The sequence below is a fragment of the Stigmatopora argus genome, chromosome 4 (assembly GCF_051989625.1).
Source record: "Stigmatopora argus isolate UIUO_Sarg chromosome 4, RoL_Sarg_1.0, whole genome shotgun sequence".
Classification (NCBI taxonomy): Eukaryota; Metazoa; Chordata; class Actinopteri; order Syngnathiformes; family Syngnathidae; genus Stigmatopora; species Stigmatopora argus.
Genome location: NC_135390.1, coordinates 18,038,179 through 18,058,886, shown reverse-complemented (window position 1 = coordinate 18,058,886; position 20,708 = coordinate 18,038,179). Strand labels below are relative to the sequence as shown.

At 41.5% G+C, this 20,708-nt stretch overlaps 3 protein-coding genes, 1 long non-coding RNA gene and 1 other non-coding gene across 5 annotated transcripts; 1 reads left to right on the top strand and 4 right to left on the bottom strand.

The window, feature by feature from the left end:
- Window positions 1–151: 151 nt before the first annotated feature.
- Window positions 152–6,885, bottom strand: mboat7 (membrane bound O-acyltransferase domain containing 7). The gene is made up of 9 exons (XM_077597976.1): window positions 6,809–6,885; window positions 6,213–6,295; window positions 6,002–6,131; window positions 5,796–5,922; window positions 4,883–5,021; window positions 4,353–4,548; window positions 4,109–4,261; window positions 3,194–3,370; window positions 152–2,006 (listed from the first exon to the last, which is right to left on the bottom strand). Exons 2-9 carry the CDS (start codon window positions 6,286–6,288, stop codon window positions 1,625–1,627), a joined length of 1,380 nt encoding a protein of 459 aa, XP_077454102.1. The 5' UTR covers window positions 6,289–6,295; window positions 6,809–6,885; the 3' UTR covers window positions 152–1,624.
- Window positions 6,886–7,293: 408 nt separating this feature from the next.
- rps9 (ribosomal protein S9) lies at window positions 7,294–9,649 on the bottom strand. The gene is made up of 5 exons (XM_077599684.1): window positions 9,606–9,649; window positions 8,918–9,030; window positions 8,708–8,830; window positions 8,404–8,590; window positions 7,294–7,562 (listed from the first exon to the last, which is right to left on the bottom strand). The coding sequence occupies exons 2-5, from the start codon at window positions 9,012–9,014 to the stop codon at window positions 7,385–7,387; spliced, it is 585 nt and encodes a 194-aa protein (XP_077455810.1). The 5' UTR covers window positions 9,015–9,030; window positions 9,606–9,649; the 3' UTR covers window positions 7,294–7,384.
- Window positions 9,650–10,841: 1,192 nt separating this feature from the next.
- On the top strand, window positions 10,842–20,502 carry rbfox1l (RNA binding fox-1 homolog 1, like). The gene is made up of 12 exons (XM_077599681.1): window positions 10,842–10,966; window positions 14,740–14,976; window positions 17,766–17,942; window positions 18,337–18,390; window positions 18,470–18,562; window positions 18,653–18,722; window positions 18,792–18,851; window positions 18,917–19,049; window positions 19,339–19,378; window positions 19,462–19,523; window positions 19,620–19,701; window positions 20,046–20,502. Exons 1-12 carry the CDS (start codon window positions 10,880–10,882, stop codon window positions 20,088–20,090), a joined length of 1,140 nt encoding a protein of 379 aa, XP_077455807.1. The 5' UTR covers window positions 10,842–10,879; the 3' UTR covers window positions 20,091–20,502.
- LOC144073668 (uncharacterized) lies at window positions 17,767–19,861 on the bottom strand. Its single transcript, XR_013300146.1, has 3 exons — window positions 19,617–19,861; window positions 19,395–19,504; window positions 17,767–19,045 (listed from the first exon to the last, which is right to left on the bottom strand). It is a non-coding gene; the product is annotated as an uncharacterized LOC144073668 (long non-coding RNA).
- Window positions 19,206–19,278, bottom strand: trnak-cuu (transfer RNA lysine (anticodon CUU)). Its single transcript has one exon. It is a non-coding gene; the product is annotated as a tRNA-Lys (tRNA).
- Window positions 20,503–20,708: the final 206 nt, after the last annotated feature.

Genomic DNA, 20,708 nt, shown 5'->3' with positions numbered 1-20,708 from the left:
TTGTGTACAACAAGGCTTTAAAAAGAGAATAAATGGGCTTGTCCTGTCATGCTAGGATTCTGTAGGTGTGTCCGTGCCGTCTGTCAATCACACTCTCGGCGCTTGCTAGCCTTGATGCTAATATTCACAAATGAGTGCTTTTAAATGGAAACATGCTTAATAAACAAAGTTTAATGTTGTACTCCAATCTATATACAAAATGCTTTGTGTACAGCACTACACAGAACATGAAAATATCCTGAAAAGGTTGTTGCATTCTTTGCAATAGAACGAAAAAGGTGAAAAAAATGCACAAAGTAAAAATCGCTATTGTTCTGTCTCAATAAAATTTGGTTTGATTTTTTTTTTATGTTACACTTCCAAAAACCTTTACTTGATATTCAAATTTTGCAGGTTGTACTGTAATTGTCAAATGTAAAGTCAACCATCGAGGGGTTAACCTCATCATTAAGTTGACTTTAGAGGAACATCACATGTTTCAGGAAAGGTGAAATCACCGTTTTGGTAACAGGCAGAAATATGTATTGGCAAGGAATTCACGATAATATATATATATAAAAAAAACGACATTTATCAGGGCAGTGAATACTCTACCTTTCCATTTGAAGGACAGGCAATACACGACACGATATTGGCGATATTGATTGGACGATTCACTTACTGCATCCGCGGGTGTGCAAACACTAATAAGGAACAAAGAGGGTGTCAAAGCAGAGATTTCAGTCAATATTCCAAGTACAAAGTCATCGAGGAAATGTTGAACTTGCCTCATTAATGCCATATCTGTCCAGTGCATACCTGAAGTTATGAAGATTGTTTCTCTATAGAGTGTAATAGCTGGATCATAATGGAAATGATTTTCCCATTCATGCCATGTGCTAAAATGGCTCCAACAGGACAGCCAATTGGACACGTCATTTGGTCAGTGCGGGGGTGCCTTGAGATATGAGTTTCATTTGGATATTTATTCATTCATTGACTTGGTGGTCAGCCAATTGCAGGGCACGGGGGGATAAAGGACAACCAATCACAGCTAGGGGCGATTTGGGGTGTTAGCCAGCTAGCCTAGCATGGGTGTTTTTGGCATGTGGAAAAAAACTGGAGTACCCGGAGAAAACCCACGCAAACCTAGGGGAGAACATGCAAACTCAACACAGTGAGGACCGACCTGGGATTGAACTCTCGACACCAGAACTGTGAGACCAACGCGCTAACCGCCTCATTTGGATATTTTGTTGAAAATGTTGTTTGAAACTCTTTAAAAATATATGACGAGATTTAATTTTAAAAAAGGAATTGTCTAAATATTGTACTTACAATAATGACATAATTACGATTGCTGCAAAATGTTTTGGGTACCAGGAGACAGACACCCATTCATGCTAACACTCATAGCTAGGGGCAATTTAGACTGTTAGCCAGCTAGCCTGCTTAGTGAATCACTTTTTTTGCACCCATCAAATAAAACAAACAAATAATCAGGAGGATTGCTTGTATAAATTAAAAAAAAACCTCACAAGTAGAGCCAATCATATCTCAAGGCACCAATGCACACCGACATTTATATTTAGAAGTAAAAATCTTAAGCGAACGGTACCTTTTGTCCGTCCAGGTTCAGTCCTTTTCACTCCTTTTTGTCATTTTTATCTCCGTTGATGAAGGTGGCCCCTCCCTTTTCCTTCCTCCTGCCTCCCTTCAAAGCCCCGCCCACTACGATGCAAAGCACCGCCACCACGTGCATGGCGAAGTAGATGGACGACCAGTAGCTGATGGTGTCGGATGCTCTCAGCAGCACGAATCCCATGCACATGTAGTCGTAGGCGCGCATTTTCAGGAACCAGTGGACCCAGTCGAAAAGCTTCTGCCCGCCCGGGCCCAGCCGGGATCGGACCGACGCCTCCATGGCCGACTCGGCGGCGATGCACAGGGGGATGGTGAGGAAAGACAGGTAGTATCCGGCGTGGAGGCCGTGCCAGTAAGCACTTATAAACATGGTCCAACCCGCCCTGAGTAGGGAGACAATCAGGTTGAGGGTCATGTCAAACGCCAGGGGTGCTGGAGCCTATCCCAGCCAGCTATGGGCACCAGGCGGGGGACACCTTAAATTGGTGGCCAGCCAATGGCAGGGCACCAGGAGACAGACACCCATTCATGCTCACACTCATAGCTAGGGGCAATTTAGAGCTTAACATACATTAGTGGGATGTGGGAAGAACTCGCAGTACCTGGAGAAAACCCACACAGGCCTGGGAAGAACATGTAAACTTCACACAAGTGGACCAACCTGGGTTTGAACCCAGGACCCCGGAACTGTGAGGCCGACGTGCTAACCACTCATCCACCAGGCCACCAAGATGTATTTATTATTCATCCATTTTCTGAAGCGGGGGTGCTGGAGCCTATCCCAGCTGATTTCGGGCACCAGGCGTGGGACAACCTGAATTGGTGGCCAGCCAATCGCGGGGCACGAGAAGACAAACAACCAATCACTTATCTAAAAACAATTTATAGTGTTAGCCAGCTAGCCTAGCATGCATGTTTTGGGGATTTGAGGGAAGCGGAGTACCCGGAGAAAACCCACGCAGGCCTGGGGAGAACATGCAAACTCCACAGAGGTGGACCAACCTGGATTCCAACCCAGGACCCAGAACCGTGAGGCCGACACGCCAACCAATCATCCCCCAGGCCGTCAGGATTTATTTATTATTCATTCATTTTCTGAACCGCTTAAGCTCACAAGGTTCGCAGGAGGCGCCGGGCCCTACCCCAGCTAACTACGGCCACCCTGAATCGGTGGCCAGCCAATCACAAGGCACACTCAAGGACACAAACATCCAATAACTTGTAGCCAACTTAGAGTGTTAGCCAGCTAGCTTAGCATGCATGTTTTTGGGATGTGGGAGGCAACCGGAGTACCCGGAGAAAACCCATGCCAGCCCAGGAAGAACAAGCAAACCCCACACATTAAGGACCCAACTGGGATCGAACCTACTGGCACCCATAAAAGAGCCACACATGGCTACCCTTACTTTAGCTGTTAGCCCAAAAAGAAGAGTTGCAGATGTTTTTCACCATTTATGCGGGAAAGTTAGTCACGTTGTGAAAATTTGAAATGATTTTGCCACAAAGACTTTGTGTACAGGTCAACATGGAGAAAATGGAAAAAGTGAAAAGAGGGATTTTCCTTTCTTACCTGAGCGTGTAGGACTTGAAGGGGGCATTTGGGTAGATGTAGTGATGCAACCACCACTGCACCGTCATGTTCCAGTAGCGCATGCCGTGCCGCACCTTCACGCAGAAGTCCGTGTTGTAGCAGTCGATGTTTTGGATCGTTTTAAAGTCGTATTTCTCCTCTGATAATGACTTGGGGCTTGAGAAAACGTTGAGAATGAAGAGAAAACATGCCTCTTAATGTACGTTTTTAATCAAAAGCTTTTGATTGGATGTCTGTTTTTATGCTAGGCAAGTTGTGTTTTGGAGTACCGTATTTTCTCGCATATTAGCCGCCTACGCGTATAAGCCGTGCCCTTAAAATCGTTGAATTTGACATTTTCTCTCGTATAAGACGCCCCCTGATTCACAATTTTCACCTCGACATTCATGGTTTTAATAGAGTACAAATGTGTTACTTTGAAGGGAAAATCTTAAGAAAAATCATCGCACGTGGAATTTCTGAGATACTGTATGAATCGAAAGGATCGTCTGCTGGATTGCATATGGACAAATTAAAAAAGGAAGTCATGTGAGCAGTACAACCAGGAATTGTGGCCGTTGCGGTCTCGTTTGTCATCCCTTGATAAGAGTCGGCACCCTGAGCGATCAATGGCAGGCACAAGTGAGTTTTTTCACGTTTTATGCAAGATACTTTTTTTTCTTGCATTTCATTCATAGACATCAACATAAATTTTGTTTTAGTATTTTATCTGTTTATCCCTTCTCTAATTTGAAATAAATGACCGTATTGTCTTTGCGTAATAGCGTTTCGTTTTTGTCACATTGCAGTTTCGAGCATGTCAAGTCTAAATTGTGCACATATAAGCCATACCCTCGATTCAGTCATCATTTCTTTGAGCGACAAATACGGCGTGTATGCGAGAAAATACCGTACCTGTAGTTGACGGTAGGTCCTCTGCCCGGTTTGCACTCGGCCCGTTCTGGGTAACAGCCCAGACCGGCACTGATGCATCCGGCTTCGGCGCTGCACCACGCCGCGTAAAAACGCATCCTGAACACGAAGAAAACCACCACCATGTAGAAAAATCTAAAGAGGGAGTAGACAAATTGGAGAAATCATGTATTTTAATACAAAGAATCACCCTTTATAAGCCAGGCGGGCTGCCACGTCACCTCACCTGAAGAAGAAATTGTGTTTCAGGAAGTCATCGGTACGGACGTACGCCAGGGGGAAGACCGAGTTCACGGCCAGGAACAGAGCTCCGAAAACAGGCACCAGTTTTAGCCGCTGCAGACAGGGTTCCCACGAGGGGAGGGCTAGCGGTCTGGACTGCTCCAGCCAATCGGCGTAGGTTTGGAAGCGGAAGAACGGGCCTATACGACGGGAGGTTAAGCAGTTAGGGAAAGATAATGACACAAAATGGCGGAAAAAATGGCAAAAAGGGGACGCAAAAGAAGGGAAAGGTAGGAATTGGACAAAAAGTACAGCTACGTTAGCGCCGTTTACGTTTCACGATACGAGTAATATGAAGATGGACTCACAAGATGATGCACAAGTGGCAGAGCGAGACAAAGAGACAATAGTTAAGTCATGCAAAAGAAGTCGTTGCACCACGCAAATGTTTCCACACATCCTTTTTTTGCATCATTTTGAATTTAAAATGACATGCTGGCGCTGTCAATGGAAGCCAACGAGTCGATGACTTACCTGTCATCACGCCAACATAACAGTAGCTGTAGGAGATGACGTCGTAAAGCGAAGGTTCCCGAGAGAGAACGCCGACGGAGCTGATTTCCTTCTTTTTTTCCACGTGGAAGCTGTGAACTTCGTTAGCGAGGCTGACCATCTGAGTTGGAATTAAAGTGAGGATGGTTTAGGAGTCAGATCTGGTACGCCATTTCATTTTTTTGTGGCTAGCGAAAATAAATCACGTGCACTGACCGTAAAAGTTAAGAACACTTCTAGACGTTTCGATGACTACAGAAGTTAGGGAAAAGTTTTCCTAAATTTTAAATATGTTAAACTTATTTTTTTATTTGTTTTGTGTTTAATTAGAAAATAAAAAGAACTTTTTGCCCCGTTGTTTTTTTTAGTTTGTTTTTCTTTCACATTTTCAAACTGAAACTATTTTTAAAGAAAACAAATCAATTAATTAAAAATATTAGAATTTCAATCAAATGAACGAATACTGTTTTTATAATTAGGAATTGGAAGAATATTTTTAATTTCATTTTTTTAATACATCAGGAAAAAAAAATACTTTTTACTGAAAAAATAGTTTTTAAAATAAAAACAAATTATTCATTAACAAAAAATATGAGAATAGTTGGTATTTTCTTTTCTTAAGAAATAAAAAATAAGAGAATTTTCTTTTTCAATTGAGTACTATATATCCAAATCTATTTTTAGAACATTATTTGCAATTAAGAGACTATACAAATAAATAAGTACTATTTTTTTATTATTATTTTACAATATTTAGGTCATCAGTGTTGCTAAACAATGACTCCACTATCAAAACAGTGATCAACGAGTGGTCGATGAATTATTTATTCCCTTTGTTATTTAATCCCGACTGTAAAAAAAAGACTTTGACTTTACCCTCCACGATATGACGTACCTTGAGGGTGAGAAGAAGCTGGACGGCGTTGGCAAAAGGCGTCGGCGTCGGGAAACCGAACCACGTGACGCAGCGAAAAAAGAGAAGGTAGAGAAAAGTCCAGAAGAGACTCAACATAGGAGCGAGTCTTGATCCACACAAAAGAAGAATTGCTTTAGAATTGAAACGCTGACGACAATTCCAAAGGCCAAAACAAAGCAAAGTACCTCCAGTTGCACTTGATTAGAATCCAGGTTCCAATCACCGTCACCAGTGAATGGAGCGCGTGCACCTGACAAGTGGCGATGATGATGGAAAGGCCCAGAAGCAACGCTGCCCCCTTCTTTACGGGAGGACCTGAAACCCAAAAAGTCAAGAAGCGTCAACATATCTTTTGGTACAAAAAAAAGGAACTAAATACCGTAAAAATACACTTACTGAGGTAACGGAAAAGGAACCCGACAGGGATTGAGGCTGCCAGGACTCCCGTGTAGACCAGCTCATCGGGATACATTGTCGCTCTGCTTGAAAAAAATATTTAATATATTTTTCAAAATTATACAAAGCTTCGAAACACATTGCAGTGACATTTAGAAATGACTAAATATAAAAAGGAAGCTATTTTTTTATTGCTGATGGTTGTTTCAGTCAGTACACGATAAATTGTTACATGAATAGTAGCGAGGAAAAAAAAATCACGATTATTAGGGTACATTTACATTGCAAATTTGAAGTTTTACATGTGTTTCAGAGAACAGGATTTGCAACATCCTTTAGATGGAAAACGTTAGAATGACTACATAGTGGCACTTATTTAATAGTTCGGCTTTGAAGCCTGGTTAGTTGTTTAAAAAACATTTGACTTGAAACATACAGTAGAAAATAGCACATCGACTTGGGACGACACGAAGAAACTGAAATACACTGAGACTAGCAAAGGTTTAAAAACGAAACAGTTACACGGTGCAACTAGTTTATAGGGTTTGCGTAATAATAACCTATATGCGTATGCAAAATTAAACAAACATACTTACACGATTACGTGAAAACCCAAACCAGTTTTGCCATTCGCGAGCGAGGCTGCACTGGAGCAAGTACTTCCTGTTTCGTGACGTCATTCTCGGGCGCGGCCATTTTAGCTCTTCGGTGGGATTTACCATTATGTAAATTAGGAGGGGATCATCCGCACTTTTTTTGTTCCCTCCTTTTAAAAAGTTTAAATCTTAAAACAGTGGTCCCCAAACTATTCCAGAAAGGGCCGCAGTAAGTGCGGGTTTTCGTTCCAACCTGTAGAGGAAACCTTTCCACCAATCTGGTATCCTAGAAAAACAATCAGTGGATCGCAGCCAGGTGCTTCATTTTTCAGCAGAAATCTCATTGGTTAAACGGTTGGTGTTGGCTCGATTGGAACAAAAACCTGCACCCACAGCGGCCCTCAAGGACCGGTTTGGAGACCTGTCTTAAAATGTAAACGTTTTACAAAAAATAATAATCTAGAACATAAGAAAGTTGACTCTGCTTTTTGGTGAAAACCAAGTATTTATTGATTTTTCTTTAATGAAGGGGAACATTACAGGAAGTTTCATGACACTTCCTATCGAAGGTCCTTCTTAATCCTCCTCTTCATCATCACCTCCACCAGCTCCAGCCTGGCCCTTCTTCAAGTTCTTTCTCTTGACACGGCCTGGGCGTCCACCGCCGTATGGCGATCGGAGGGAGAAGTCGATGTGCTTCTGGCTGTCCAGGCGGACCACGAAGGAGGGGATGTTCACCACCTGCTTGCGCACGCTGCGGAGATGTCGAACGGAAGAACACAATTATGTCTAAAAGTGGAATCAAACTCATATTTTTTTAAAGTGTTTGTACTGCTTTGGACCATTAGGTGAAATTTCAGGATGAGAAATGTTTAATATTGATGTCCATTGGTGGCAATTATTCGATCGCTGCCATCCTCCCCAGTCCAAAAGGATTGGACACATGGATTTGCCTAACATTTTTCCTCAACTATATGACTGTTTTCTTCCTTTTGTTTAAATTCTTAACTAGAATCTTTCTAAATTAATTCAATATTTTTTTTATTTCACCACAAAAAAATGCATTTAAATTTTTGGATGAAAATGGGTGAACATTCAGTTGAATATTTTTAACCCCAAAAATGTTTAGTTACCATTAAAAATGTGAACGTACGGTGATTGCCTCAGTGTGTGACTACCTGACATACTTGGTCAAAAAGTGAATGAGTCAAGTTCATCCTGAAATTTCCCACAACACCCCAAATCTGCTTCTCAGCGATGGCCATCATTTACGAGGAACTCTTGACACCACAGAAAATCTGCCGCTTTTGTCTTAATCATCAGCCCTTCGCTTCGAGTCACGTTAACATTGCCCGAGGTGCAACCCGTACCTTACTGGCGGCCCCGGTCCGAGCGCCCGTCGGCAGGTTTGGCTCTGGGCAATGTCTTACTGACAAGGTATACGGCTTTGATGCCGAATTGACCTTGGTGATATTTAACCCGTCTCGTCAGAGTGCTTTAAAAAGCCAGCGGCCCTTTGACGGAAGAGGAAGTTCTCTGCTCGTCACTCGTCCGAAAGCGTCCGATCTGCCGTGTCAGGCGGGGCGTCAACGTACCGAATGTGCCTCTGGCGGATGAGCACGCGGGCATGGTGGATGCTCTTGGCGAGGCCCAGCTTGAAAACCTGAGTCTGCAGCCTCCTCTCCAAGAAATCCTCAACCTTCAAGCCCAGGATGTAATCCAGCTTCATCTTCGCCTCATCCAGCACGCCGATACGCACCAGACGCCTGAGCAAGGCGTTACCTAAAACGACAAAAGCCATTGATTACGTGTCAAAGATCAAGAACTAAAAGTGGCGCGAATGCTATGCAGGAATTCAGACGATTGAGATTTTGGGCATCAAAGCAAATATTGTGAAACCTTCGAAGAGACGCCTCGGTTCCTTCTCGTCCAAAGTGAGCAGCTCTCTGGCAGCTTTGCGAATCTTGGCCAGGGTGAACTTGACCCTCCACACCTCGCGCTTGTTCCTCAGCCCATACTCACCTACATAACAGAAGAACATAGTTTATTAATCTGAAACCATAGAGGTTAACATTTTAAATCGTCACATTGACATTTTCCCATACCCACCAATGAGTTTCAACTCTTGGTCGAGGCGAGATTTCTCGAAGGGACGGCGAGGGGTGACGTATGTCTTACGACAAACCCTACTCCTGGCAACGGGCATGGCGGCGTATTAGTGCCTGTTACAAAAGACAAGTCATTCATTAACACAAGCTTCACAATAGTTGATTCAATTTGAAGTCATAACCAAGTATAATAACTAAACCTAAAATTAACGTCGATGGACACCCAGTCCATTCAAACTAATACATTGGACGTTATCATTCACTGCAAGATTTCTGAATAAAAATGGATTGGAATAGACGTCTATCGCCGTCAATGATATACATTACGTTAGATAGGAACACGAGTCATTTCGACATTAAGCAAATTCTTTTTACAGAGTTGTCCGCGCTTACTTCGATGTGAAACCATAAAAGAAAAATGCGCATTGCGACTTAAATGCTGAGAAAAGCGTAGTTTCGCATTCACACGACAAGGCCGCATGTTCTGTGCAGCCAGTTGCTCCACGAGACTTGTTAGCATTAGCGTCCACGTTAGCCCTTTGAAAATACGACGGAACGCCACATTGACCATCACAAATGACAAAATAGTCACGCGGGGAGTTTTTCGTGTAGATAATTAACACCTGGACATCAAATAAAAATCTAAATTTATGCATAACGGTTGGGAAATTACGACAGCATTGTCGTACCTTTTCCTATCAGGGTCGGTCAGCAAAGAGAGAGACATCGTCGGCCGCGGGTGTTTTATATGACAAATAATACACTACATCTCCCACAATGCTTTTCGACATGCTATTGGGAGCGGGGATATCTGCCTTGTTGCCCCCTGTTGCTGGAAAAGAATATAAACTGAAGTGCCCAAATGCCTGAATAAAATGTATTTTTTTTTTCAATAATGTTTTATTCACTATATATTACAATTTTAGTATAAATTATTTCTTTTTTTATAACTCGCTGTTAATAATATTGTACTTACTAATTTGGTACACTTATACAAATATAAGACGAGCATATATAGAGATACATGGTGGCTACATAAAAGATATAATATCAAATACCAATTATTGCGCGATAGAATGTTAATAAAAAATAAATTAATGAAATTAAAGCGTTTAAAAGCAGTAGTCATAGCTCTAAGTGACACTATATAAAGTCATTTTTTTTTCATAGTTGTTAACTCATTGCAAAATTGACACTGATAGACGTCCAATTCATTTAAACCACGAAGACTGCCAATGAATGCTCATGTTTCATTCCCATTGACGGTACTAGACGTCCAATCCATTTGGACTGGCAAGGGCGAATCTTTGTTCATTCACCTGTCTCAGTCCAAAAGTATTGGTCGTCTAGCGTTGCCAATGGCAGTCAAAGCTTAAAATGTTTGCCCTTGATGTGTTTAAAAAAAAATCAATAAAAATTTAACATACAATTCGTGCATGAAAGTGTTCATATGACTTTTTATGTTCTCCGTAAGTGTATTTTCCTATATTATTTTACATAGTACATTTTGGAAATTACAATGATCGTGTTGTCAATAGTAAAACCCAAGGTTGAACTTTTGGAATGGAACTCGGTATCCACTGAATTTGATAAAACAGATGAGAAGTTGTGAGAAATCCGAGGGTGGCAAGGTGGTAAATTCAAAAGTAAGGACATGTGGGACTATTTATAAAACTCTGAAATGGGAGCCCCGAACATGTGTTTCTGTCTGTCAGGTTGCATGATCGCCTCACGGACACCACACAGAAAGCTCTTTTCACTGCTCCAGATTTCGTCTTGACCGGACAGGACGTCGCTTGTTTTTGTGCTGCTGGGGGGAGTTTGTCTCACCTCCGCAAATTTGACCTTTCACCAACTTTTGGATCTGCGATTTGGACTACTTCACTTTGTGCTTTTGCTAAGTTTTCCTTTCTTGGCCTGCCTGTGCTCTTCCTCATCTTCTCGTGCGAGGTTTTTTGAGGCCATGCTGTCCTCGCCAACTGTCATCCTCCAGCCTTACGGACTGCCCGTCTATCCGCAGACCACCACATGCTACCCTGGTTTAGTACAGGTAAACACGTGTGTTGTCTGCCCATTTAACTCACTCCCTGCCGTTGATTGTGCTAGACGTCCAATCCGTTTTGAGTGGGACAGGCCGGCAGCGAGTGATCACCCCCCTCTCGTGATTGGATGTCAAGCACACAGTCAATAAGCCTTCTGAGCTAGTCTTTCCACTTTACATGAATTAAATTACCACTGGCAATGGCAGAAAAAATAAATAAATAAATAAATACTTTGAATTTAAAAAAAACTGTAGCGTTTCCTAACACTGTAATTCAATTTTTCTTCTTTGTAATCTTACTAATTTTGTTTTCATTAACATTTTTTAGTTTGAAATTGTATTCCTTAATAATAATAATAATAATAACAAGTATCTAAATAAAATAAAATAATTTCTATCGTGAAATATGAAAAAAGACTAATATAAACAAATTGAGTTCACAGCCAATCTCATGTAAGCCAGTTATCTTAGCTTGTTTGCTAAGCACTTTTGCTAGCATACGACACAAGTTTGCTAGCCTAATTTCCCTCCTTCCACCAAAGCTAACATCTTTCCAAACATTTATAGCACATTAGTGCGTTAACTTAGCTTCTTAGCTAATCACTTTTACAACCAGACTATACAACGTTAGCTTAGCTCCTTTAACAAATCGCTTTTGCTAGCCAACGATTGAAGTTTGCTAGCCTACTTTCCCCATTCTTCCTCCTTCCAACAAAGCTAACATCTTCATAAATGCTCACGTCAATGATAATGTTCGTGAAACATGAAATGTTTTGTGATATTATTATTTGTACAGTATATTTATTTAACCACCATTTAAAGTTAAAGCTCCAACATCGAAATGATGACCGCTAACTGAGCAGATATAAGAGTAGGTAAATGCATTTCTGGTACGTTAGAAGGTCTGGCGCGCATCTGGCATGACTCCATCTTGTCAGCTGTATTTTTAGGCTTGCTCTTGTGAGCGGATAATCACGGGAGGAGATTCTGTCACCTATCTTGTTTTTTGCAATCGGCTCCTCTCAAAATAGAGCGCCTGGGTGTAGATAGTACAACCCACGGGCTCCAAAATAACGGCGACGGAATGCTAGCGTGTGATGGAATTTGCCGGAAGGTGGCGGATGCTAAATGAGCAAAAATGAATTTGTAACAAGTGACTGAAAATGCGGACTAAATTGGTTCCATTCGAGTAGTTTGAGTTGTTGAATATATCGATTTTGCAATCATTTCAATCAATGCGTACTTTACTTTACTTTTTTTGTTAATTACATTTCTTTTGTAAAGTTCATAAAATTGTGAAAATGCATGCTAAAATTCACAAGGAGAAGCCAATCCCCTTTTCTCTGCTTGCTACTAGAACTCAGCACTGAAGTAAAAAAATAATAATTTGTATTTATTTTTTTTTAATTGGGGTGACCCTACTTCGCGCTTTTTCGTTTATCGAGGCCATGTCTGGTCTACATTAACTGCGATAATCGAGGGATTACTGTAGTCATTTAAATACTAGTGTATTTTCTATTCAATCAACAGTAACACAATTTACACTGCAAAGTGTAAATGTTTTTTTTTAAAGCACAGGTGTCAAAGTGGCCGCCCGGGGGCCAAATCTGGCCCGCCGCATCATTTTGTGCGGCCCGGGAAAGTAAATCATGAGTGCCGACTTTCTGTTTTAAGATCAAATTAAAATAAAGAGTATAGATGTATATTAAATTTCCTGATTTTCCCCCTTTTAAATCAATAATTGTAATTTTTTAATCCATTTTTTCTGTGTTTTTAGTTCAAAAATCATTTTGTAAAATCTAAAAATATATAAAAAAGGCTAAAACAAACATTGTCTTAGATCTATAAAAAACTGAATATTCAGGGCTTTTAATCCAGTTCTTTTAATCCATTTATTAAAAAAAATCTAAATATTATATCTAAAATGGTCCGGCCCACGTGAAACCGAGTTGACTTTAATGCGGCCCGGGAACCAACCCGAGTCTGACACCCTTGTCTTAAAGGATCAGTTTTTTTTGTCTATTTATTTGAGGATTCCTGCGATCCAATTTGCAATAACACTTCCTGATTGGTGTCACAGGTGTACTGGATTTTATTACCGCCGACGTGATTGCTTACTTTTCAATTGGACGGCGCAAAATAGCCAATTTACACTCAATTTAGAGACAATTTGGACCCAAGTGAACCTATCACGCATCTTTTTTGAATCGATGAAGAGAAAACACACCGTAATGAGGATTCAAAACTCCAACCCGCGATGCGGGTGCACGAGATGTAAACCCGGATTGGGTACTCGCCGCCAATCAAAATCTAGCGTGTGGCTCACCACATCTGCACCCGGCGCCGTGTACGACTTCGTCCGTTGAAAAATGGCGGCAGCTGTCGAGGTGGGCAACTGGCCCCGTGTGGTTGACCTTTGACCCCAGAGCTGACAGCTGAGTTGAAGTACTACGAGAGGAGAAAAAGACAAATGACAAATGAGAGGGTGGGGGGGACAATGCACTTGTGCGATTGGTCGGTGGGATTTTAAACAAGTGGGTGGTAGTGTTTATGAAAATGACACGCGGGTGCGTATTGGACGTCGGAGGTACGGCGTGGTGATTGACGGACGCAGATGGGGATAGATGGCGAGGGAAATTCGATTTTTTTGGCTCTGGGTAGCGACGGCGATCGTTCGACGTGATTGGTGGAGGGTGCGCATTTGTGGCGTAGTGGGCGGGTGGGCGGCGGCCATAAAGCCAGAAGCAGCTGATGTTGAGGGTCTCAGAAATCCAGGGGTGCGCAGAAAGGGTGAGTCCATGATTTGTGTGTGTCAATGTTGAAAAAGGAAAGGAGTCATTTTTGGAATTGGATTTTTCAACTTTCTGATGATGATTTTTTTTTCTAGTGACTTAATGACTTATTTAACCAAATTAAGCAAAGTGATAAAAAAGAATTGTATTTTTGTTCAAAATAAAATGAACAAATGGTAAGATGATGGCAAAAATGTTAGTTTTGCTTTTTGCTCAATGAATTCAGGAGATGTTGGGGTAGAAAGATGGATGGTAAAAATTGATTTGCTGTGGGATTGACTGCAAGGGAAGATGGGATTTGTAGTTATTTTGCTTTCTCTTAATTCTTGAGCAAGAATACCTCATATTAACCCTTTGTTGGGGAAATTTAAAGAATCACTTATATTATTGTATAATTATTCAGATCAATAAATATCTTGATAAATGAATTAAATGTTATCTAAACACATATAATTCACATAACCAGAAAAATACTTTGGCTACGGGCACCAATAAAATTCAAAAGTAGATTGTAAAGAATTTTTAAAAAATGAAGCTAGTAATACTATAAAAATAATACAATAAAAAATAATACAATAAAAATAATACAATAAAAATAATACAATAAAAATAATACTATAAAAATAATACTATAAAAATAATACTATAAAAACAATACTAAATACCCCCCCCAAAATACAACAACAAAAAACGCCAAAATGAAGAATTACAAAAAAAAACGCTAAACCAAAATGAAGAATTACAAAAAAAAACCAATGCAAATGAACTGAATTTGGAAAACAAAAGAAAACTCTTTTCATCCAGAGACGTGCCATCAAATGAATGAAAATGTCCATTTTTTTAAATTCCACTTACCTTCAAGTGACTAATCATCAATTTGACTGCCACATCCTAATTTTTATCCATTTCTATTTACCAATTTGCTGCCATTACCAAGCCTCCCAATTCAAATAGGCCGGACGTCTAATAATCCGCCATCCTCCCCTCCAGGGTGGCCCCGCTCAGGAGGCGGGCCCGGGCGGCGCCGACCCCGCCCTGCAGCAGGTGTACGGCGCACCCCCTCCGTACCCGCCCCCGGGTCAATGCCCGGTGAGCAGCGCCGGCATGCTGCCACCTTTGGATTTCAGCCCGGCGCACCCCAGTTCCGAGTACCCCGAGCACGCCCACCTGAGGGTGTTTCAGGGCCCGCAGCTGGAGGGGGCGGAGCCTCTGCCGACCACCAACACGGTACGTAACGCCGAGACCAGCGCGTCGACCTCGAACGGGTTTTCACGGAACGAAGGTTTGCCAATCCACATTTTGAAAGAGCTCATTTCACCCCACCGACCGGAGGTCCAATTTCTACGTGAAAAGCTTTGTTTAAGCTCCGCCCCCGTGAGGGCAAGGCCGACGACAGGCAGTAAGGAGGACAGCTGAGCGTGTTGTTGCAAATAAATCTCTTTTGGCTCTTTGAGAAAAGGGCAATAAAACAGATTGGCTTTCACGGGTGGATTCATGAGGTGAACGCGTGTGTCAAGGTCCTTTCTTAGGCGGACTTTTCTTACTGTGGAAAAGTCCACCTGTCGTCGTCTACTTTTACAAATATTCCTTGTGTGACACGGCCTGTACTTTTCTTCAATTGAGTCTTCTAAACCGACTCACAATAACCGTATCTTATCGCATATACGCCGTATTTGTCGATGACTTAATCGAGGGTAGGGCTTATATGCGCACAAATTAGACTTGACGTGCACGAAATTGCAAGACGAAACGCCATAACGCAAGACAATGCGGCCGATACGGTCATTTATTTCAAAATAGAGAAAAGATAAACTGAAAAATATCGTTAAAAAAGAAAGATAAAACGCGTAACAAAATTTCTTTTGATGTCTATGAATGAAATTCAAGAAAGAAATTAAGCGTATCTTGCATAAAACGTGAAAAAAGTCACTTACTTGGGCCGGCCATTGCTCGCTCAGGGCGCCGCCATCTTACCTAGGGATGACAAACGAGATCACTATGAACACACTTCCTGGTTGTACTGCTCACATGACTTCCTTTTTGAATTTGTCTATGTGCAGGCAACACCCTTTGGGAATGTGCAATCCAGCAATCGATTCATACAGTATCTCAGAAATACCACATGGGATGATTTTTCTTTAGATTTTCCCTTCAAAGTAACACATTTTTACTCCCTATTAAAACCATGAATATGGAGGTGAAATTTATGAATCAGTGGGCGCCTTATACGAGAGATATTAAGGCAATTATAAGCATGCGGCTTATACACAGAGGCAGCTAATATATGGTATATTCTTCCATGTAAAACAAAAAACAAAAAAACAAGAAACTAAAACTTAATAAGCCTGCGATTGGTCCGTCCGGAATGCAGTTCCTCCAAAGAGAACCACACACACACACACACACACACAACCACACACACAACCACACACATACACAAACACACAAACACGTGACAGTATTCTATGATGTTTCTTTCTCCTGCTAAAAGGTCTTTTGTGTGGCCCCGTCCGTATATCTTATGACTACACCCTCAGACACACAAGGCTCCATGCTGGGAGAAAATTGAGGCGGCGTCGCCATGGAAATAGGGGAGGGGTTGCCCCGATGAGCCCCGCCCACTCTGAAATATCCCAACGCAGGTCCAGAATACTGTTCTGCATCGTGACATGACACCACCAAACCAGCTCTCCCACCTTTTCCATTGTGGCGTGCGAGTCCGTGTGTGTGTGTGTGTGTGTGCGTGTGTGTGCGTGTGTGTCCTCCCTCGCCTCTCCACTGGCAAGCATCTTAATGTTGACATTTGACCTTTAACCCTTGGCAGAAAAGCAGCACCTTGACCTCAGACTGACCTGTTTGGAACATTTAGTTTTGCTCTTTTTTCTCTCTCTCTCTCCTAAATCTGTCTTTCTTTTCTTTCTTTTCTTTTTTTAAGCTTTCTGTTGCCTCATTTCTTCTTCTGCGCTATATTCAGGCCTCCCTGGAAAGCTAATAATTCCATCTTGTGCGTGCGTATATTTATCTAAATCTTTTCTTTTTTGCACCTTCCCCTCACTGCTCAAGTTTGAACTCATCCACTCTGTCTTCATAAAAAAATGGTTTTAACACGCTGGTGTCCTCAACACATTGATGCACACGTTTAATATGAGCGCGCATTAGCATTGTGGTGCATTGTGGGACAGTGAATGTTTTTTTTTTTCCCCTCCCTTTTTAAAATTCGATTTTTTTTGCATGGAGCAGTTCAAATTTAGATGGATTTTCATGACATTGCTGCTGTTGTTTGGTATAGAATAAGCTATGTGTGGTAGTATTTTGTTATTTTAGCTTAAATAGAGTAAGTTAAGGGCTTTACGTATTTTCTTAAAAAAAAACAAGCCCAAAAAATAAAAATACTGGATTTTGAAGCTTTGTTCATCCTTAAAATAAGCCTAGTCAGTACTTTTATTTGGCAACGTAACATTTTGTAGGTATCTAGATTGAAAATAAACCCATAAAAATAAATGCATGTACAAAAACAAACAGGAAGTTGGCCATTTTAGCGGAATCTCTTCCAAAATAAATTCAGCTGATGAAGCCATTTTTATCTACATAGCATAATAAAATGTGGTAATTTAGGTCATCCATGACTTTTATTACAAATTCTAAATGCATACCATAAATCCAAAGAATGTAACGTAAAACTATTTGATGTATTGACAAAAATTGCGAGCGGGTATAGGACGATTAAGAGTTTTCTAGCCATACGGTTAGCGGTATTTTCCGACAGGCATGTTTTGAGATGCCTCACTAAACCTGGAGCCCCTCCCCCTTCCATTCACGCCTCTTTACGTTTGCCTGAGAGGGATCACTGGTTGCGGAATGCTCTTTTGGTTTGGATCACCTGACCTGGTGGAAATGTCTTGTCTAATGTTATGCCAACCAGGAAGTGATCAGATGCCCGCCCGCCAGCCTCGTTTGTCCCGCCACTTCCTCTCACCCCCCCTCTCTTTGTCCGCCTGTCCACCGTCGGTCTTTAGGAGGAAGCCTTGGCTCCCGTGACCTCGGACCCCCAAGCTCTGAGTGCATCGGTAGCATCCAGCGGCGGGGGTAGCGGCAGTGATGATGAGGGCTCCGGTAAGGCCCAACCCAAACGCCTCCATGTGTCAAACATCCCATTCCGCTTTAGGGACCCGGATCTTCGGCAGATGTTTGGGGTACGGACTTGTGTGTGTGTGTGTGTGTGTGTGTATACAGTGCTGTGAAAATGGATTTGCCCATTGCTAATGTTTGGGTGACTAAAAAAAATGAAAGAAGGACATTTTAGAAAGGGCAAAGACTTAAAAATGCACAATGTACGGCAATGTAATGACTGGGGATGCTTTGCTTCTTCAGGACCTGGATGACTTGTTGATATAGTTTGCCGTTAAAACAATTCCAAGAAGAAAAGTAGGCCAAAAATCAGTGCTGGTTATAGAAAATGTCTTTTTCCAATTTGAAGTGAGAAGAATGTGGAAAAAAACAGGATAAAGAATGCTCTTTTTCACAGCATTGTGAATAACATTTTTATAAATAACATCTATCTGATATAAAAGCTCATCTCTTTTCTAGCAATTCGGAAAAATCCTGGATGTAGAAATTATCTTCAATGAGAGGGGGTCAAAGGTAAATTGTTATTAGACAAAAAAATATCATAAACTCATAAATAAATATGTGTATTTATATACAATATGCGTGTATGCAGGGATTCGGGTTTGTGACCTTCGAGAGTGCAGGAGAGGCTGACCGAGGACGCGAAAAATTGAATGGAACGGTCGTGGAGGGAAGAAAAATTGAGGTGTGCTATGTCATCTGTTCCGTTCCATTTTTTCATCGTGGGAACCCAAATATTGAGGAATTCCTCAGGCAAAAAAATATATCTCCTTAGGTCAATAACGCAACTGCAAGGGTAGTGACCAAAAAACCACAAACGGCGCTGGTGAATGGTGACCTTTCAAGTAAGACATAACTTTAACGCTCATCCGTCTAATGTCATTGTTGTGAATGACACATCCTTGCCTGTGCAGCTTCTGGGTGGAAGATCAACCCAGTCATGGGCGCCATGTATGCACCCGAACTTTATACAGGTCAGTAAACAAAACCAAGTACGACGCCATAACTAGCCACAGCAAATGACTAATTTCTCGTACAGTCGCCGGTTTCCCGTACCCGGTGGCGGCGCCCGCTTTGGCTTACCGTGGTTCGGCGCTGAGGGGTCGAGGTCGGACCGTTTACAACACCATCCGCTCTGCCGCCGCGCCTGCTGCTGTGCCTGCCTACCCTGGGTAAAAAAAAAAACATGAAGTTTATGAAGTATCAGACTAAAATGGAGTTGAATAAAAAGTACTAAAATGAACGTAAAATCCATTGATTGAGCAAAGCTAAACAATCCTAGTTCAATAATTACTAGGAATATTGCACCCAGTTTTATAAAAATAAGGCGCCCAACGTGGGGCTCGAACCCACGACCCTGAGATTAAGAGTCTCATGCTCTACCGACTGAGCTAGCCGGGCTTGCACTGACTCCTGATTCAACTAGATAAGACTCTTTCAACAATTTCCTAATGTTTTCAGGGTGGTGTATCAAGACGGTCTCTATGGAGCAGAGCTCTACGTAAGTCACTACCTACCTTGTCAGCGACCACTCATTTCCTATCATCTGTTCGGGCTTTGGTGATGTGATGCGTTTGTGTGCAGGGAGGTTATCCAGCATATAGGGTCGCCCAGTCACCATCTGCTGCTGCAACATACAGTGACGGGTAGGGAAAAATGCCAGAAAAAAAGCATTATATAGCTAAATTTTCCATCAAGATGACTGTGTACGTTAAATATTGACTGTGTGACGATTATACCAGATATGGCCGCGTGTACGCCGCAGCTGCGGACCCATATCATCACTCTGTGGGACCAACAACCACGTATGGCGTTGGAACTGTGGTGAGTAGGTTGAATTAAACTGTGGTGTTGATTAACTTAGTTATAAACGATGTTGGTATTTTCAATTATATGACTTCGCTTAATTAAATAAAAATATACTACATTTGTCGACGTTGATTCGACTTAGAAGGCCGCCATTTTGTCCAATACCGCCATCTGCTGTCGCCCTAAATTGACGTCACTACGAGGACTTGAATGTCACGTGACCAAACCCGGAACTCTGAATCGATAAACAAGAAATAATGTACATATTCGTCTGACTTGTTGATTTAAAACAGAGCAATTTTATACTTCAATTCTCGCTCCTTAATGTACCATAACTATGTTTTGCAATGCGTTTACAGGCCAGTTTGTACAGAGGCGCATACAACAGATTTACTCCCTATTGATGACCTCGGCACCACACAAATGACTTGATATTAAGACTGAAATTGTAAATATACTGTGTACTTTATTGTTCTCCGTGCCAATTCATGTTGAGCGCGTACATTGCATTATTTATGTATTTTCAATTGCATTTCAAAGGAAGATTCAAGTGCTATGAAACAGCTATAGCACACCCGGATTTTTTTCCCACAGGTTAAAATGTACATTTTCACACGTTTGGATGATGTGTTGCGCTCTATTTAAGTGTGTTTGTGTACGAGAAAGATTTCACTGTCAGTACTTATTAGCCCGTTGTAGAGTTGACTGGATTTAAGTGGGGTTTCCCTTTTTTTTAAGTTTCCTCAACTACCTCTTTACTTTTGGCTTTTCCTCTTGGTATGCTGTGCTTACAAATAAAACTCTTTTGAGACTTTCTTTCTTCCTGCTTCAAAGCTTACTTGTTTGATTACCTTGCCGTTTCTTACATTAATACTGTGACCTGTTGACCTTTTAAAAAAACAAAGCGCCATATAGAAATAGGTTTTCCTTTTAATTTCTACTTCTGGTTTATATTTCTTTCCTATGGAGTCCCCTCTTTCTAAAGCCTATGGCTCTATTTTACTACTTTCCATCTTTTATAT

Coding starts and splice junctions, on each gene's coding strand:
- rbfox1l (XM_077599681.1), top strand. CDS start 10,880: ATGCTGTCCTCGCCAACTGTCATCCTCCAGCCTTACGGACTGCCCGTC. Junction 19,050..19,338: donor GCTGTGCCTGCCTACCCTGG/GTAAAAAAAAAA, acceptor TAATGTTTTCAG/GGTGGTGTATCAAGACGGTC. Junction 19,379..19,461: donor TCTATGGAGCAGAGCTCTAC/GTAAGTCACTAC, acceptor GTTTGTGTGCAG/GGAGGTTATCCAGCATATAG.
- rps9 (XM_077599684.1), bottom strand. CDS start 9,014: ATGCCCGTTGCCAGGAGTAGGGTTTGTCGTAAGACATACGTCACCCCT. Junction 8,591..8,707: donor ACCGAGGCGTCTCTTCGAAG/GTTTCACAATAT, acceptor TTGTCGTTTTAG/GTAACGCCTTGCTCAGGCGT. Junction 7,563..8,403: donor ATCCGCCAGAGGCACATTCG/GTACGTTGACGC, acceptor ACATCTCCGCAG/CGTGCGCAAGCAGGTGGTGA.
- mboat7 (XM_077597976.1), bottom strand. CDS start 6,288: ATGTATCCCGATGAGCTGGTCTACACGGGAGTCCTGGCAGCCTCAATC. Junction 6,132..6,212: donor GTTCCTTTTCCGTTACCTCA/GTAAGTGTATTT, acceptor TTTGGGTTTCAG/GTCCTCCCGTAAAGAAGGGG. Junction 4,549..4,882: donor TTATGTTGGCGTGATGACAG/GTAAGTCATCGA, acceptor CCCGTCGTATAG/GCCCGTTCTTCCGCTTCCAA.